A 15,682-nucleotide genomic window follows, 5' to 3' on the forward strand; every position below is an offset into this window, starting at 1 on the left:
TATCGGACCCTAAATAGAGATTATACCATGGCAGAATACCTGGTAACTGTCAGAAACACAAAGCAGAGGCAGATCCTGACCAAATACCGGCTCAGTGACCACAACCTGGCCATTGAAAAAGGCCGACAGAGGCAAACCTGGCTGGCCACGGAGAACAGGCGCTGTGGTCACTGTGAGACAGGAGAGGTCGAGACAGAGATTCACTTCCTGACACAGTGTGAAAAATCTAAAAACATAAGGGACATTTTCTTTCCCAAATTCTGCGATTTAGTCCCAGAATTCCCCAAAATGAGCGATACCCAGAAGGTGTCAATCCTGCTGGGGGAAGACAAACACACAGCCAGACTGACTGGTCAATACGTGGAGACCTGTCATAGCCTGAGGGACAAACCGTGAACATGTCACACTAGAGAGGGAAAAGAGAGAGAGAGGGAGGGATTCTGTTTAATATAGACGGAGTGAGGGGGATTCTGTTTAATACAGAGGGAGGGAGGGGGGTACTGTTTGATATAGAGGGGAAGGGAAGGATTCTGTTTACTATAGAGGGAGGGAGGGAGGTACTGTTTAATATAGAGGGAGGAGGGATACTGTTTAGTATTAAAACATTTCTTTGTCTGTATATTTGTCTGTATATTTGAGTCGGTTATGCCATGTATGTGCTTTGGCAACACAATTATTTTTATTGTCATGCCAATAAAGCCAATTTGAATTTGAATTTGAAAGAGAGAGAGAGAGAGAGAGAGAGAGAGAGAGAGAGAGAGAGAGAGAGAGAGAGAGATCTGCTTTCCACAACCTTTCAATTAAAATATAAAGTGGTATTTTGCTGTACTTGTATAACAAACTATGGGTGATTAATTTACATGAATTATCATGATATGCACGAATGTAAGAATTGGCTTTCTGTAGTAGTGTACTTTTCTTTCAAATAGCATATATCTATAATCGTTTGCGCGATAAATTTTAATATCAAATATATATATATATATATATATATATATATATATATATATATATATATATATATATATATATATATCTTCCACACTATTACAGTTTTGTTACAGGATACATTAGTTTATCTCTAATGTAATCACAGTTTTACATATAGACTGCCCCTGTGTTCATTTACGCCCCAAATTCTGGGCCGCTATAGTTTTCAGATAACGGCCCAATTTCTGGCCGCTCTGATTTTTAGATAACGTCCCAAATTCTGCATTTTCGAATTCAGCCCAGTTTTTAGGATATTCAGCCGAGTTTCTAAGTCATGCATGCACAGTTTACCATAAATTGGATCGTGAATTCATTTAAGAGTAACCCTTAGTACATGAATCAAAGTTAATGTATTTTTTACTCTCCCCAGAAAACTTTTTTTTTTTATGAAGAAACAGAAATAAAATGTAAATGTTAAAAAAGTATTTCTTATTACAATGAAGAAACTACATTGCACTGAAATAGATACATGAAAATTAATTAAAGCAGTGTTTTCCTTTATTAAAGGCTAATATTAAAACACCTTTGAGAAGGAACATGGTATTCCAAAAAAAAGGAACATCTCATTTGCTTATGTAATGTCCATTAATATATACAGTGCCTATAGTAAGTATTCACCCCCCTTGGATGTTTTCACAGTTTGTTGTGTTACAACCTGAAATTTTGATGCATTTAAATGGGATTTTTTTTCCTTTGATTTACACAACCTACTCAACACTTCGAAGAGGCAAGATAATTTTTATTGTGAAACAACAGTTAATGAAAAATAAAAAAAAACCCTGAAATGTCTTGGTTAGATAAGTATTCACCCCCCCCGAGTCAATACTTGGTAGAACGACCTTTGGCAGCAATTACAGCTGTGAGTCTTTTGGGGTAAGCCTCTACCAGGTTTGCACATCTGGATCTTCTTGGCAAAATTGTTCAAGCTCTGTCAAGTTGGATGGGGATTGTTGGTGGACAGCAATCTTCAAGTCTTGCCACAGATTCTCAATTGAATTCAAGTCTGGGCTTTGACTGGGCCACTCTAGGACATTCACGTGTCGCTTTGGCTGTGTGCTTGGGGTCATTGTCCTGCTGAAAGGTGAATCTCTGTCCCAGTCTTAGGTCTTTTGCAGACTGAAGCAGGTTTTCCTCAAGGATTTGCCTGTATTTAGCTCTGTCTATTTTGCCCTCTGCCCTGACAAGCTTCCCAGTCCCTGCCGATGAAAAGCATCCCCATAGCATGATGCTGCCACCACCATGCTTCACAGTAGGGATGGTGTTACCTGGGTGATGTGCTGTGTTGGGTTTGCGCCAGACATAACGCTTTGCATTTAGGCCAAATAGTTCAATTTTTGTTTCATAGGACCACAGAATCTTTTGCCACATCTTTTCAGAGTCTCCCACATGCCTTTCTGCAAATTCCAAGCAGGATTTTACATGGGCTTTTTTCAGAAATGGCTTCCTTCTTGCCACTCTTCCATACAGGCCAGATTCTGGGTGGTGTCGTATACCTTCCACTTCTTAATGATCGACTTGACTGTGCTCCAAGGGATATTCAATGCCTTTGAAATCTTTTTATACCCCTCCCCTGATCTGTGCCTTTCCACAACTTTATCCCAGAGTTGTTTTGAAAGCTCCTTGGTCTTCATGGTAGTATCTTTGCTCTGAATGCACTACCTAACTGTGGGACCTTACAGAGACAGGTGTATTTAATTTGAAATCCTGTGAACCACTTTTTATTGCACATAGAGATGGACTCCATTTAAATTATTGTGTGAATTCTGAAGGCAATTGGTTGCACCTGAGCTTATTTAGGAGTGTCATAGCAAAGGGGGTGAATACTTATCTAATGAAGACTTTTCAGGTTTTTATTTTTAATTGAATGGTAAGCCTAACAACTATTTCTATATTCGTAGTGGACCGTGCCACATTGTTTTTCTTGGAGGACAAGGTCCTCCTAGCACTAACAGATCTTTCCTTCCCTTAGCGGGTTCTTTAGATTCACTGGATCCACCACAACACAAACACAGGGGTAAGTATAATCACTTACCATTTTTATTAGGTTAACAAGGCAAAAATAAATAGAGATTACTCAACGAGCAAATATACACTAAAAGTTTATTAATATACTATTTAAAATAACATCCTTCACAAAAGTCTCTGCTTAACTGGTAGAATTGAGATCGTAGTATCATAAACGTGGATATGTCTATTAATGCTTCTGGTATGGTTGTCGTCCGAGGGCGGAGTCATGGAGTGACGTCACCGAGGATGAAGGCCTCCTCTAACGTCCGAACCGAAGCTGGAGTGGGAGATCCCAGGAAAACTGAGAGGGGGCAAAACAGTAAAGACCCTCAGGGTCCGACACACACTCCCTGTTAGGCTGGGTCACCTCCCTTTTCACTGTCTTTAACCCGCGTATATCTCCCTTGCTCTCCTTCTATGCTGGGCCTCCGTCACCATCCCTCCCACTCTTGATGCGGGTGCCACCCGTTGCTCCTCGTCTCTCACTCTACACCCAGGGATGATCAACTCCACTGCCGCTGATCACAGCTGAAGAAACCTTATTTAGCAAAAAAAAAGGCTGGCTCAGCACAGAGTAAGTATTCCGTAATGGGTGCTCAAACAGAAGGATTTAAAATGTAATACTGAAAATAAAAAGAATAAAAATATCACTTCCCTTATGTGGATGGACAGCCCCTGCTGCAGTCAGGCGATCCCAGTTGTCGCTAAGCAGACACAAGATCAAATGGATGTAATCGGTAAGTACTTCAACCAGGCTGGTCAAACCACTTCTTGTCTGAACACTCACTTCTCCCTCCTTAGGTATCCACCCTGTTCCACACTGCAACTCAAGGCTGACAGACAATTTCCCAGGCCTGAACAATACAATCAACCCACCGCTGTAACTCTCTGGTTATTATTGTCAAAAGACTCAATGAGCGATCCAGTTCCTGCTAAGCCAAAGGATAGAAGTAAAATACAATACAGTTCTCAATGTCCCGTTTCATTTCATTCCTTATTTCTCAATTGCAGGGTACAACCATCAACACCGGCAGTAAAACAATAATACCCCAACAAAGGAAAAGAGCAAAAAGAAAATAAAAAAACACAGGTCTCTACCTCGCTGTCTGTAAAATCCCAGTTCCTGGATTCGTCGTGCACCTACTCCTGCTGCTGCTGCTGCTGTTGTCATTGCCGCACTCCATACACAGTTACTCTGACTGCCTGCTTCCTCTGGCCCCCTTTTTTTCTCTCTCTGCCATAGTCACAATCCCCAACCTTTATTCTATAGTCCTGCTACTGTACAGCGTCTGATCAATTGTAAAAGCGGGGTCACAGTTGAAAGTTCACTACGCACAGCAGTCGAATGTGAAAAAAACTAACAGTGATTCAGTGAAGCTGTTTCTATATATGTGCAATAAATACAAAAAACACACAGTGTTTAATCTGTAGTATTTTGTATTTAATCACATCCTGATGTAACTATCACTGACACTGTTATCTGCTGTATTATTGATTCGTATTTTGTCATACTTGTACTTGCTAGAACCAAAGTCATTGTATTTATCTTGCTTTTAATTGTATTATTACTTGTACTGTGATTCTTGAAATGTATTTGCTTACGACTGTAAGTCACCCTGGATAAGGGCGTCTGCTAAGAAATAAATAATAAATAAAAAGGCAGAACATATGTGATGTGATATCTAAAGGGTTAAAACCATATTGTGTCTCCTTCAAAACAACTGTGTGGTGTTGTGAGCACTGTGTGTTATCTTGTTGTGTTCTGAGCACAGCACATTCAGCACATTTTGGTGAGAACTGCTTGAGATGTATTTCTCAAAATATAGTTAGGGCGCTGTTATGTCTAGTTTGAGGTAAAGCTGTTTAGTTAGAAACAACCACTTATAAGGGATTCATCCTTGAGAGAGTTTTAGAAAGTTCTATAATCATGACGTGTTAATTTACCCATTTGTTGCTATGCTAATCAAGTATAAATATCATGCTACCTTGTCAATCATTGAGAGAGAGAGAGTGTGTTCCTGTAACCATTGCTGCTCTTCCCTTGCGCGCATTGTATTAAAGCTTCTTGAACCTGGTATACGAGTGGTGTCATCAGTCATTTCATATTGAGCGGAATTGTACACCCCCAACTTAAATGATTGTCGTCCCGACAATGACTATCCCTGGGCAACATTAATCCACATAATGGGCAGGCATCCTACCTCTACCTGGTCTTTGGGACCTTCTCAAGGGCTCTACTCGTGGAGATACAGGCACTGGCTCGCCTTCAAGTTCCGGGATAGGTTTAGGTTCATGCACGAGCCCAGGTGCAAGAGCTGGACAAGCAAAAGGAACGGTCTCCCACTATTTTCCCCCCACCGCCTTGGTTCCACTGAACTGGCAACTTAGGGTATTTCAGGGGATCTAGGCACTGTCAACGACATGGGGCAAACTCTTAAATTGTTGCAATGTATGGTCATTTCAGAACCTTCCTGATTCTCTGGCCGAATTCGATAAACAGGGCTTTCCGGACCTAACAGAGCGAACACTACAAACGGTCTAGGGTGCCAACGGGGTGCCAACTTACCCTCTGCTCGACGTCGAAAGTTTCTTACTAGAACTTGTTCACTTGGAAGTAAGGGAACTCTCGGAACCTGCCGATTATAGCACTTAATATCGCGCCTATGCTGTATCTGAGCATTCTCTTTTACTATTGTATAAGCTCATTCCAAGGTCCGGTGATGGGAGTAAACCCAACCCTTCAATGTCTGCCGCTTCTCAGTTGGAACCACCCCCATTGCCAGATCCACAGGGAGACAGGCTTGGCGTCTAAACATCACGTCAAACAGTACTAAACCTGTACTATCATGAACAGAGTTATTATATGCATGCACAAGTTCAGGTAATTTCTCCGCCCATAACCTCTGTTCATCATCACTAAGGGAGCTTTGTAAGGACAATAGTGTCTGGTTTAGTCGTTCACATGCTCCATTTCCTTGAGGGTGGTACAGAGTTCTGCGGCTTTTCTTACAACCATAAAGGTGACTTAATTCTTGCATTAACTCAGATTCAAACGCGGCACCGTGGTCGGAGTGGATACGCTCCAGGCACCCAAAGGGCTATATTAAGGTTGTGACAATATTACTGCCCATGTAAACATACTTTTTCATTACTCTTTTAATTTTGAAAACTTTTTCATTGCCCCAGTGCTTTGCAGTGAATATTTTTTTATTTTATTTCCCAAACATTATTTGTATGTAAAGAGCACACATTACCACATAGCAGTGTAAATGTAAATGTTTTCTTTTTTCGGTTTCAAACTAAATATTTTGATGTTAGGGAGTTTTCATTCCTGACAGCAGGGAGTCACAAAGCACATCAGATTATGAAATTGAACATTACGTCAGAATTGTTTAGCTGGCAAATCCTGTACAGGCTGTAACACTCCTTTACAGTGAATCTGACTATAAAACAAAGAGGAACTAGGAACACTTCTCCGTGTGCATTCAGCTGTGTTGTGGATTTCTGGAAACAATTGTCATAAGACTGGGACAGACACAATCAGGTTTGTTTGGATTTATAGTATATACGCACAGTGGTGTAGTCTGCTTAATTTAAAATCTTTAGTGTTATGAATTTCTCACATTCTAGTTGAGTTAAAGATTTTTTGGCAGCTACTAGTTTGGAGTTGAGAGCTTTATTATTTTCACCAGGAGAAGAGTTGTTGTTATCTGAGGTAAACTTTAAAAACTTTTTAGTCATTTTCATAAAAATACATCTTCCTTCCATAATAGCAACAAAAAATGTAAGCACATTTTGCGAGTCTTTAAATTAATTATGTTTTTTTTTTCATTTTTTAAATCGCCAACTTTTCTTTTACAAACAGTGTTTCAAAATACTCTTTGGAATACAGTGACCTTTATTGACTTGTTAATCCAGCAATATCCACGATTCCAGTAGCAGTTTGCAAAGTAGCAATATATTGTCTATACAACACATGCTGTTCAAAGTGTGAATGTTCACTGAGCAATTTGTATAAGCAAAGTAACAACATCTTCACAATATGTTTGACTACTGCAATGACAAACACTTTGTATAATACTTTACATATTAACTGTTTTTAAATTATCTTTTTTTTTAACTCTGCTCACAATATTTTGTTCTTTTTTGGGGTGTATCGTTGACTGTAAAACTAATAATAAAAGAATACATAGAGAAATATACAAATACTTTTTTGTGTTTGTCTGGCTGTGTATCAGAACTTATTTGGAATGCATTCTAAGTAAAGAGTCATTTGGAATGCATTCTAAGTACAGAGTAATTTGGAATGCATTCTAAATACAGTAATCCAAGCTGTCTGCACCTACAGTATGTCAGATAGACAATGGTTTGTAGACTGTTTGTGTTGTTTTCCCATCTGTCTTACTTTTTATTTTGTCGAAAGATACAGAAAGGGCGTCTGCTTGACTTTTTTTCTTCATTCATTCAGGAAATGTCTGAAATGTTTTAAAAGATTTACAGGATTAGGGACACAGCTGCTTTCCATCATAACAAACTTCAGTCTGTAACAAGGGGAACTCATCTGGGCTAATGTTTAAAACCATACTATATTGATTACGACAGTACATGATTGTATACAGAATGTACTTAATGGTTAATGCCTCCGTATTCTGTGAGGAAAACAGCTGTTCTTAAAATGAACTATGTCCATGTGGGAGGTGCAGTTTTTTTTTGGGTGGAGTGCAGTAACTTGGTATCAGATTAAAATGAGCGAACTGTTACTTCACAGAACGACTGTAGTGTAACACAGGCAGGCTCAATGTTACCACTTTACTGTGTTATACAATAGTAATGTGTAGCTAGGCATAGTAAAATCATACTGAAAACATGGTAAAGTACAGCTATGTTTGGTGAAGCATAGTTTAGGCATATGGTTAACATTAGTACAGCACTATGCTACTGTATACTGCAAAAATACTGCACAGATCATTGCTTAAGCCCTGCCCTGGAGTGGCTTCTTTCTGAGAGTATGGTAGTTCACTTCCCTTCCCATCTTTTGGCTTACTGCCGACATGCCGACATACTGGGGTCTAAACAGTGGCTGGCGCTTTTGACTCTATTAATCCTTCTCGTTATTTATTGAACCACTTAACATGATTGCATACAATAGATACATAGTTAAATAAGGTCTGCAGAAAGTCTGCTTTATAAAATAGCTCCCACTGTCTGAACCAATTAGTTCCAATCACAATGAAGGTTTTTGTGATTTCCTCTGGGCTGACACCATGCTATATTGGCACCCAACATATATCAGATAGAAGTGACTTTGAGCCTCTAGAGCCCAGGCTTATTTTATATATTATATGTGGGATACATGTCTAGAAGTTACACATATTTGTTTTGCATACAGAAGATGTTTTTTTGTTCAATGTTTGCATAGGTACCAGGTTGTGTCTCATCTAGCGGAGTCAGCCTCAATATTTATTGATGTGCTCTACTGCCATCTAGTGGTCACAGGGAGACATGTCATTTATGCTTCATATACGTGTACAATGCCTGAGCTTGTGATTCAGTGAAATAACAGGCTTATTGGGAACTTATTTGAACAAGGCGTCTCTTTCAGAGCTCACAGTCAGCATTTCCAGAGGCAGAATTAATTTCTCCTGGCCAGGAACACAAAATATGTCCAGCTTCTGAATTGATACAGATTTAATTCCCATTTCACACTTGTATTTGTTTTACTTTTCTTTTTTTCCTAGGATTTGAAAAGAAAAAAAAAGAAGAAGAAAACATGACTAAACACAGCCCAACTGCAGAGTATGAAGACATCCTGGAATTGTCATCTAATTACACCTACAGTGATTACAGTGACTACTATGATACTGAAGTGGCTGAGGCGCTCCAAAGAGAAACTTTGCACATAGTCTCAATTGTTGTTTACACCATCTCTTTCGTGTTTGGCCTCATTGGGAATGGACTCGTGATTTGGGTCACGGCTTTTAAGATTCAAATATCATTCAAAACAGTCTGGTTCCTGAATCTGGCCATTGCAGACTTTGTTTTTGTGCTCTTACTCCCCCTGTCCATTGATTATGTGTTTAAGAACTTCCATTGGAATTTCGGAAGGTCGTTCTGCAAGATCACTTCATTTGTTTCTCTTCTGAACATGTTTGCCAGTGTGGGCTTCCTAACTGTCATCAGCTTGGACCGCTATGTATCTCTGGTTCACCTCACTTGGTCCCAGTATAGGTCACCATTAAATGCATTCAAATTGAGCTTGGGAGTCTGGGTCATGGCAGGAGCCCTCAGTTCCCCCAGTCTATATTTTAGAGACACTGTCCACGTAGGTGACAGAGTTATGTGCTTCAGCAATTTCCATGAGAGCGACAGGAGCATGGCTCAACTGAGGCACATCATTTTAGTGTGTGTCCGCTTCGTCTGCGGATTTCTTCTTCCCTTCATCACAATGGTGGTGACATTCATCCTGATGGTGCGGAAGGTGAGGTACAGAGGCCTGCCAATGCTTTCCAACTTTTCCAAAACCATCTCTGCTGTGATCATTGCCTTTTTCATCTGCTGGACCCCATACCACGTGTTCAGTTTGATGGAACTGTCAGTCCACAGCCATGGGAGCCCGATGCTGCATTATATACTCCAAACTGGCTTCCCTCTGGTAACCAGCCTGGCATTCTTCAATAGCTGTCTAAACCCCATACTCTATGTGCTCATGGGTAAGAAGGTCAAGGCTGTTATTGGGAAGTCCTTTTCAGTTGTCATGAAGAATGCCTTAAGAGACAGAAGCCAATCAGGAACTGATACAGAGGCCCTGCCAAACAGCTTCTGCACAGAGACAGAAGGAGAGTGTATCAGATTTTCTTCAGTATAAAGTGAGCAGCATAACAAGCATTGAGACGGTGTTGGGAGACATGGCATGAGAGTGTGATAACTGTCCCAACATTGTTGGTGCGTACTTTAATACACTTTTTATTAAATAGCCAAATTAAATATTTACAGTAACTTAGTTGTATTGTAGTTTTATATAACAATGTAATGCTAACAGAAGTATACTTTTTGTTTTGATTCTCATTAAGCAGTAGGTAGGGAGGCATTTAAATGTCATGTTTGATATTATTTTGTCTGCTTGTTCACCACTCCCCCCACCCAAGCTGCTGTGGGATGTTTTTGCCCCCAGACAGAAAAATCACATGACTAAATTTTGCTAAGTTTATTTTTTTATATATATTAAGTATGTATATGGTTGCTATTTACTGTGGATTTAACCTTTTTATTCAGCAATGGACTGTGTGGTATTGAATTGATTGCGTACTACTAGGGAATACTTTAGACATCTTCATCTGTTCTTGTAACTAAAGTAACCATGAGTATATGAAGCTTTACAATCTAATACATAATGTACTGAATATTCATTTTAATTAAAAAAAACATTTCGATTTGCAATCCTGAAGTAGTCATTTCTATTTAAACATCGAAACAGGTGTGTTTTATATTTATGCAAGTGTTAAAGTATTAAGCTTTAAAGTGTTTTATGAAGAAGAAAAAAAAAGTCTGCTTCGGTCATGCAGTGTGTGCTTGACATACCAAATCAAAATTAACAAAATGGTCCAAATGTAGGAAGGCAGCAGGAATGATGGCAAATCCCAGCCAACGCCAAAACAGATGTCACTGTGAAATGAAGAATGCTTTTGCCACATTCCCACAATACACTTTGTATCAAATTCCATTGCTGGCAACAGTGCCCACATATTGGTCATTTGCCAACCCCATCTCATTAAAATCCATTCAGCTTGTCTTTTATTTCAGCAAGGAACACACTATATATACTAAGCATCAAAAGAAACTTATCACTTATATTTGGATAAAATTCACTAGATGTGATTGAAAAATGACAAACTCACTAAATAGGTTATTAAGTGCATATGCTTCAGTCATAGTCACTCAAGCGTGTCATGGTCAAGGATGAATGATTGAGTGATTAAAAAGAAACCAAAAACATTTAGTCAATGTCCATCATTTATATACCTTATTTTTTTCGAAAATAAATGTGTTATAATAGTTATAAGTTTCTTTTGATGCTCGGTATACATTTAATGCCTGCATTCATGACATGACACTTAAGCTACAATAGCCTTTCAAGATAAAGGAACAACACTAAAGGCGGGGTTAGAAACTAGAAACTTGCTAGTCCTTACGTGAACAGCCTAAGTTGGAATCAACAACAAAAGTTGGGGTCCCTAAATATATTAAGCTTAAATTGTATTTTCCTAAAGAATAAGCTGCTTTATATATATATATATATATATATATATATATATATATATATATATATATATATATATTATAAAAAGGCACCTTAGTAAACGCTCATACAGGTCGATCAATCCCGTTTGCACCTTGTTACTGAGCGATTACTGTACTGTGTGCTGACAGACTAACACTGACAGCACCAGATGGGATGACAGGAAAAATTCTGTCTGAAATGGACACCAATGACACAAATAAAATGTTTATTTTATTGTTCATTACATGTGTTACTATTTACAAAAATGCTGGCTGGTTTGTAGAGTTGCAGGTTACAGCCTGCGAGTGATTAAATAACTATGAATTACTACATACAATAATTCTTGTACTCACATAGTCTTCACTGAAGTCCCAATTTAAAGAGAGTACCTTTAGTTAGCTAGGTGGCCACATTTTTCTATTCATTATTTATAATTAGCAGTGGTAGAAAACTGCTTTAGCAAGTACAGTAGAATCTGCCAGAACAAAGAGATGCTGCATCAAATAGATTGAATACCAATGACAGCATAAAAGATACAACAAAAAGAGGGAAACATTTAAGAAAGCTGGGGGACTTATAAATGGATTTGAAAATGTGAAGGATTGCCTTCCAGTTTGTCAGAACCACCAGCGATTGTTTTATATTTATACACACACACACATATATAGCTGCAATAGTTCTGATTGTTAGTTCTAATTAAATGCCCTTTTGTAAAGGAGGCCCTTTATCACTGAACGATATAGCGAGTGTGGCATAACGCAGATTTAATGGGACGAGGTACAAGAAAAAAATGTTTCTGGAAATGGCTTCCCCAGTTTAAATATCAGTATGTAAGAAATAAAATGTTGCTATTAAAATGGTACTATATTGGCATAAGAAAAGGGTGTTTAAATAATTTCAGCTTCCAATCACTTAAAATATGCTGACAATGTAAATACAAAGCTAGACAGCGATTCCCTAACTTTAGACATGTTACTGTTTATAGGTAAGAACTCAACTTTATTATGAATATATTGTGTTATTAGGTTTAAGCAACATATTGCGGTAATGTTCATGATGGTAATTTATTAGTTGTAAGATGTTTAGTATACCCACAGCACAAGTAAATAAAGGTATAAAAAAAGTGGTGCCCAGCAAGGGAAAGAAAGATTCTTCAAAATAAACATTTTTCCAAATTGAAAGTGCTTTATTGTCCATACAATGAGGTAATTCAGTTTTAGATCTTGTTGAAGGCAGCAACATCCATGGACTGTACAAGGTCTTCAAAAGCAGTGATCAGTTCTTCCAGCTGGTCTACACCCACTTTGTCATCTTCAACCACACACTGGATCTGCAGCTTCTTGATGCCATAGCCAACTGGAACCAGTTTGGCTATAAAACAAAATTAAGTCAGTTTAAACTCAAAAGCACATTCATAAATATGGACATGTTTTTAAAAGGCAGAGGCAGTATTTGTGTTTGACACCTAACCCCCTCCAAAAGGTTGCTAACATGTTTGTCAATCTAATAATCAATACATTCATAAAAAAAAGAAACTGTTTTGGGAAGATAACACCATTCTGCATTTGCAGCAAAGAGGGTCATTAAATTTGGAACTTTGTTTAACCCACTCCCTGTGGGTCCACAGCCAAGAGTGTACCATTATATTCCAAATGTCTACAGAAGTATTTAGCAGTGGCTCAGTGTTGGCTGTGACCTGCACAGTAAAATAGATTGAAACTCACAGGATCCCCAAAGCAAGCCGTCCATCTGTATAGTCCGGACACACGCTTCCAGTTTCGCCATGTCAGTCTCATCGTCCCACGGCTTCACGTCAAGCAGGATGGAGGATTTCGCAATAAGAGCTGGTTCTGGAGGAGGGAGCCAGAATGTTAAAACAAATGTTACCAGCTGGGGTGTTGGTCTGTTTACTTTCATTAATAGTTACACCAGCAAGTTTGAAATGTTTGCAACCAAGCAATTGCTGTAACTTGTACCTTTCTACAACATTCATATAAATAGATTAGCCTTAACACGTCAACTAATATTAGCTTCCCTAGTAGCTGCAGTGCACTGTGCTCTAAAAATCGTCAAGAAGCTGGTATCAGATTAAAAACAGCATCCATCACAGATTCAGCCGAAAGATGGTGAATTAGATCATCATTTTACCAGCCAAACATCAAATACACTTTGTCATGCAAGGCAAGGGCATTTCCAGGGTACCACAATGCAGTCACTTTACTATACATACTTTTAGATTTCTTTGCTTCATACTGTGCCACACGCTCCTCCTTTAACTTTTTGGCAGCTGCGGACTCCTAAGGGAGGGAAGAAAAAAAAATGTACACACATTTATTACAGTAGAAAAGCACAAAATTTATATTTATAAAAAAAAAAAAAAGCTGGCATCTGTCAGATTAGAAAAAAATGTCCATCACGGATTCAGCCGAAAGATGGTGATTGAAATCATCATTATGACCAGCCGTTACTGCCTTGGCAATAAAACATGTATGTTGTATAACTTCTGAAGTGACAGTACATGGGTATAGGGGTGCGCATCACCCTCTAGTGGGGGTGGCAGAATTACAATGCCCGATTAGTAAGACATCCCACCTCCATTAGCCACAATTAGAAGCTCACCTCTTCATCATCAGATCCAAAGAGATCAATGTCGTCATCGTCATCTTCATCCTTAGACTCCACAGTAGAGTCTGCTACATCAGCGGGGCCGTACTTGCCCAGAGGTTTCTTCACTCCTGGGAGACTGCAGGACCGAGCAAGAGCAGGTTACAATGAGGGCAGCCTTTGCTCTGCAAGATTTCATGTTCTCATTTACAGACACGACTGGTTTGATCAGATTTAAAAAGTGGTGCATCATAATCTCAGACGAAAGATGGTGAAAAGAATCATCATTCAACCAGTCTGTATACTACCAAATGCATTTCTGCAGAGCTATGAATCACTCCAAATGTTCTGCTGGGCATTATGAAGAATACTCTATTGAAGTTTAAGCAAATCCAGCTTGTACTGTTTAATGAGCTGTTGTACTGGTCACTTAGTTACAGCTCAAACTCTGGAATGCAAGTGGAGTTCTTTGGTTCTAGAAAATTCCATTACCTACAATACAGTACCAAGTTTAACATTTAAAACGTACATGCTTTTGCACTGTACTTGTAAAATGGTAACTTGCCAGAATTTCATTTTAAAGTACAGTAAACTGAATAAATGTTCTGTATAAATTGCCTGGTCCCCCATTACTGCATTTAAAAAAAATCAACTACTGTACACGGATTTGGGCACCCACATAACCGTGCCTAATTTTTACCTTGCCTTTTCTTTCTGGTAGGACTTAATATGGTTGTACCACCGGAGGGCATGGAAGAGCTCTGCAGATGGAGGGCTGGAAAGGGCATCGAACACTGCAACGTCAGCCTGGGATGGAACGTACCTGGATAGAACAAATCCGGATCAGTATAATAAAAGATTGCAACATCTACAAAACTGATGTGCTGTATGCAACGCCATCTGGAAATGCAGCACATAATGTAATGGAAATGCCCACATCACTACATTTACTTATTTATTATATATAACATATAAATAAATGGTTTACCAATTACAGAATAAACGACATATGTATGCATCCTAGTACGAGTCTTTGTTTCACACATTACTAGGCCACATCACTATTTCAGCCCTAAAATAGATACAAACTCCAAATAAAATACAACTACGTACTAAAATCAATAGGACACCATTGATACTTAAATGTTATGAAAATAAAGAACACATATAAAAAAAAAAACCCACACAGTGACCAAGCCTCCGTTCAAGACAACGTGTCATTCTAAAAGCACTGAAATCGACCGCATGCGGGCTAGGTAAGTTCACCACACTACAACTGTACAAAGCCAAATACAAAATATTAGTACAGACCCCTCGATGTAGCTTTTATCAACCAGAAAGTCGTTGAGGACCTTGAGGCCAGTAGGTGATTTCAGATCTCCGAAGCCCATTTTATGTTATTCTGTTGCAAACTTTGATTGTAACAGGACTTCACTTCACCGTCTCCACTCCTACCGCCAAACAAGATGAGAAGGAACGAGAACAGACCCAGAAGGTCATTTATATGCGTGACGTAATCTCTCGCCCCACCCCCGTGCATTGCATTACTGTTAATTAAATATATATTTTTTTGGTTGACAAAAAACATGTAAAAACTGTTTAATAACCATCATTTAAGTAATATAAAACAAGCAGTAATAATATAGCCATTATTGGGACACGATATTCTGGCAGCGGGAGAGTGCGTACCGTATAATCGAGCAAATAGGAGCATTCCTTATAATTGGGGACACTGTTTTTTGAGAAAATACAATAAATCCTCTGGTTTCATATGTAAGCCCATGTCCCTGTTAAATAGATTTT

At 38.8% G+C, this 15,682-nt stretch overlaps 2 protein-coding genes across 2 annotated transcripts; one reads left to right on the forward strand and one right to left on the reverse strand.

Annotated features, from left to right (window-relative positions):
• Positions 1-6,408: 6,408 nt before the first annotated feature.
• LOC117427161 (chemerin-like receptor 2) lies at positions 6,409-10,434 on the forward strand. Its single transcript, XM_034045564.3, has 2 exons — positions 6,409-6,541; positions 8,736-10,434. Exon 2 carries the CDS (start codon positions 8,768-8,770, stop codon positions 9,860-9,862), a length of 1,095 nt encoding a protein of 364 aa, XP_033901455.1. The 5' UTR covers positions 6,409-6,541; positions 8,736-8,767; the 3' UTR covers positions 9,863-10,434.
• Positions 10,435-12,440: 2,006 nt separating this feature from the next.
• LOC117426353 (elongation factor 1-beta-like) lies at positions 12,441-15,363 on the reverse strand. Its single transcript, XM_034043832.2, has 6 exons — positions 15,191-15,363; positions 14,580-14,702; positions 13,895-14,018; positions 13,506-13,572; positions 13,000-13,125; positions 12,441-12,646 (listed from the first exon to the last, which is right to left on the reverse strand). The coding sequence occupies exons 1-6, from the start codon at positions 15,268-15,270 to the stop codon at positions 12,492-12,494; spliced, it is 675 nt and encodes a 224-aa protein (XP_033899723.1). The 5' UTR covers positions 15,271-15,363; the 3' UTR covers positions 12,441-12,491.
• Positions 15,364-15,682: the final 319 nt, after the last annotated feature.

Source organism: Acipenser ruthenus, chromosome 11, assembly GCF_902713425.1.
Source record: "Acipenser ruthenus chromosome 11, fAciRut3.2 maternal haplotype, whole genome shotgun sequence".
NCBI lineage: Eukaryota > Metazoa > Chordata > Actinopteri > Acipenseriformes > Acipenseridae > Acipenser > Acipenser ruthenus.